The sequence below is a fragment of the Cryptomeria japonica genome, chromosome 3 (assembly GCF_030272615.1).
Source record: "Cryptomeria japonica chromosome 3, Sugi_1.0, whole genome shotgun sequence".
In the NCBI taxonomy this organism is placed as follows: domain Eukaryota; kingdom Viridiplantae; phylum Streptophyta; class Pinopsida; order Cupressales; family Cupressaceae; genus Cryptomeria; species Cryptomeria japonica.
In genome coordinates this window covers 759,443,852-759,447,565 of record NC_081407.1, presented here as the reverse complement: position 1 = coordinate 759,447,565, position 3,714 = coordinate 759,443,852, and the positions used below count along the sequence as shown (strand labels likewise).

At 36.0% G+C, this 3,714-nt stretch overlaps 1 protein-coding gene across 1 annotated transcript; it reads left to right on the top strand.

The window, feature by feature from the left end:
- The first annotated feature begins 827 nt into the window (after positions 1-827).
- Positions 828-2,966, top strand: LOC131874346 (probable pectate lyase 18). Its single transcript, XM_059217680.1, has 5 exons — positions 828-994; positions 1,426-2,056; positions 2,325-2,428; positions 2,539-2,677; positions 2,760-2,966. The coding sequence occupies exons 1-5, from the start codon at positions 828-830 to the stop codon at positions 2,964-2,966; spliced, it is 1,248 nt and encodes a 415-aa protein (XP_059073663.1).
- The last annotated feature ends 748 nt before the right edge of the window (positions 2,967-3,714 follow it).

Genomic DNA, 3,714 nt, shown 5'->3' with positions numbered 1-3,714 from the left:
GAAATGAATGATCTTATTAGATCAAAATAAATATGTCTATTATACCTAATTATCCTCGTGACGTCACACATAGCAAATAAAACTCCAATTATTTTCACTTCGACCTATTTTTCTCTAAAATAATCATCCATTCATTATGTTTTATTGCGTTAACATAAAGAAGTTTATCCTACAAATATACATTTACAATCTATTAAGTTTCGATATGTTAGATTCTTTGGAATTCTAATTTTTTCCACGATAAAAAAAATGAAGAGCGCGGGAACCATGTGAGCGCGGGAACAACATGCGAGAATTTTATACCAAACTTGGTCGCCCATCCCCGTGCAAATTACGGAAGAGGAATGTCATTTATAACCAAAGACAAACATACTTGTGGGCCATATCACCTTTGCCAATGTTTCTCATGTTTTAATGTGAAACCCAAAGAAGTGTTACTACTGAATAACTCAATGGAGTCACCATGGAAAGCAGAGACGGATAAAATGCCGCGTCCACCACATCCATGAAAGTTTCTATATCTATGTTTTTCAAATAGATTTGGAGAAAACTCTCAATTCAGAAAAACGTCGGAGTAAACATTCTAAGAAACGTTGGAGGAATGCTCTATCACATCATTACTCACTATTGTTTATGAGTCAAGCGCTATAGTCATGTGCATTACCACCGTAATAATCGCACGGAGATAACGTGCACACAACAATTTTTCAAACGTCGGGGTCAAGATTCCCCCTTCTCTACAGATTTTGCACATGATGATTTTGTATATAAGATAGCCCAAAGCCATAGCATGTAATACAACCATTGCAGGTTTTCTCCTATCCAAAATGGCGAGCAGACAAGCCTTACAGCCATTGTTTCTTCTTCTTGCTGTCTTTTTCATCAAGTTAGTAATGGTGGAATCAATAAGAACCCCCTCCAATATGACTAAGGCTGAGAATAGTGATAAATATCATGTTGAGAAGCCGGAGCTTGTAGTTCAAATGGTAGAAAGGTAACCATTTCGCCTTTCAGATGATTTAGAAATTTTAGAGAATTTATTTATGGTAGTATAGAAATGAAATCCAATATCTTATTGAATTTAGTACATTAGTATGAAATCTTAAATGACAAGGTTTATTATAAATGTTCTATTTATTCTTATGCTGTTCCTCGACGTTTTCTTCACTGTAATTTCTATAATACTATTCTTGTAACTGTAGTTGGTATGCAGCAGTTATAGAACAAATTTCTATCACCCATATCATCATGCCATTGGATAATTAACAATTGTCGTCGTTGAGACAGATTCAATGAAAGAAAATTCACTACAGAAAAGATATTTAAGTCAGTTCAATTAAGAGAATTTCAAAGTCCTCGCATTTTTTTATAGCTAGCATATATTACAGACAGTTGAGATTATTTACTTCAAGAACTATTGTGCAGGAGTTTAAATAATTCGAAAAGAAAGCTGAGCTCGTGCGAAACGGGGAACCCCATCGATGACTGTTGGCGTTGTGATCCTAACTGGGTTAACAACCGAAAGAGACTGGCTGATTGTGCCATCGGATTTGGCAAAAACGCCATTGGAGGTAAGAATGGCAGATTTTATATAGTTACAGATCCAAATGACGATGACCCGGTCAATCCTCGACCTGGCACTCTGCGGCACGCTGTTATTCAAACCGAACCTCTCTGGATTATTTTCCAAAAAGATATGGTTATTCAGCTCAAGGAGGAGCTTATCATGAACAGTTATAAGACTATTGATGGTAGAGGTGCCAATGTTCATATAGCAAATGGAGCTTGCATTACAATTCAGTATGTGACCAATATTATCATTCATGGAGTTCATATCCACGACTGTAAACCTGCGGGAAACACAAATGTTAGGAGCTCCCCGACACATTATGGGTTTAGAACCAAGAGTGATGGAGATGGGATTTCCATCTTTGGATCAAGCGCAATTTGGGTTGACCACTGTTCATTGTCAAGTTGCGCAGATGGATTGATCGACGCCATCATGGGTTCCACTGCTATAACCATTTCAAACAGCTTTTTCACTCACCATGACAAGGTGCTCAAAACTGCTTTTTTGGTCTTCCATAAATATACTTTTCTTTGAAATTAGGTTTCACAATTGTATTTTTCAAAACTGCTTTTTTGGTCTTCCATAAATATACTTTTCTTTGAAATTAGGTTTCACAATTGTCTTTTTTATCCGAGGATTTTAGGGTAGGGTATTAAAAGCCTATTACTTGACTTGAACGAAAAAAATGTGAGTATTTATTAAATTGTCGATAGAACGCTATTTCTCAAGTCCAATATTTATTGGCTTTTTCCAGGTGATGCTCCTAGGACACAGCGACGCCTACACCGAGGACGTCAAAATGCAAGTAACAGTTGCTTTCAACCACTTTGGAGAAGGGCTTGTTCAACGTATGCCCAGGTGTGAATAGAATTTTGTAACAAACTGTATTCCTTGCACAAAGACCACGAATATACAGCTTGCTGAAGTTTATTTGCTCAAGTCTTTAAGATATTAACGTTATGATGCAGATGTCGACATGGATACTTTCATGTGGTGAACAATGATTACACCCACTGGGAAATGTATGCAATCGGGGGAAGTGCAAACCCCACCATTAACAGCCAAGGCAACAGATTCCTTGCTCCTGATTATCGATTCCACAAGGAGGTAAAAGACCTGTACAACTCATGTCTCTTATATCTTTGGTATTCAACGGTTGTAGTCTAGTTATAGTATGGGTAATGTGCAGGTTACAAAGCACCAAGATTCAACAGAAGGCAACTGGAGATCAGTGGGAGATCTTATGTTAAATGGGGCATTCTTCACACCATCAGGGACTAAAGAATCCTCAAGCTATGCCAAAGCTTCGAGTATGGCGGCAAGACCTTCCTCTATTGTGGGCTCTATCACTGCAAGTTCGGGTGTTCTCACCTGCAGAAAAGGTTCCAGCTGTTAGACCAAATGCGTGCATTATAGACAAATTCTTAGGAATCCCTCAATTCTGTTACTTTGCAAGCATGAGCACACGGAATGAGGCTTCTTAGTTATTTTAGTTTTGTTTGCCGAGACTCTCTTGTCATCTTTCACTAAAGACGAATATATGGAAAATATCGAATAATATTTTTCTCAAATTTGAAGTGTAGTGGTAGAACGTCAAGCCAGTGTTTGTTTATATTATCTCGATTGTCACTTAAAAACATTTCTTAGGTAAATCTCACAAGAACTGCAATATATAGATAGGAAATAGTTGAATTTATGTTCATACCAGTAATTCAAAAAACTAATTTATGCAAATGTTTCTTGAAACTATGAACACACCCGGTGTAATTGTATACGACGCAACTAAATATATTCACTTGCATGGGGAATTATTAACCTTTTAAGTTAATTATGTGATTGTAGATTAATTTTATATTATACATGTCTAATTTGTAACTCTAGACCTTATCTATCACAATATATACTTTTTCTCTTTGATTTGCTAGATTCTATACTCCTCATTGATTATTAAGGACTTGGTATATTTATAACTACATCATAAAGATAGTGAAATAATCAATGGTCATGTTCTCCTACTCCCTTAATTAGAATAGTTTTTTGATTGTGATAAAGATACTTAGATGTTGATTTTGATACAATATTTTTATTCTATTTAAAGTTCCAAATGAAAATGTTCATAAGTTCATTCTATATACGAATAAGTC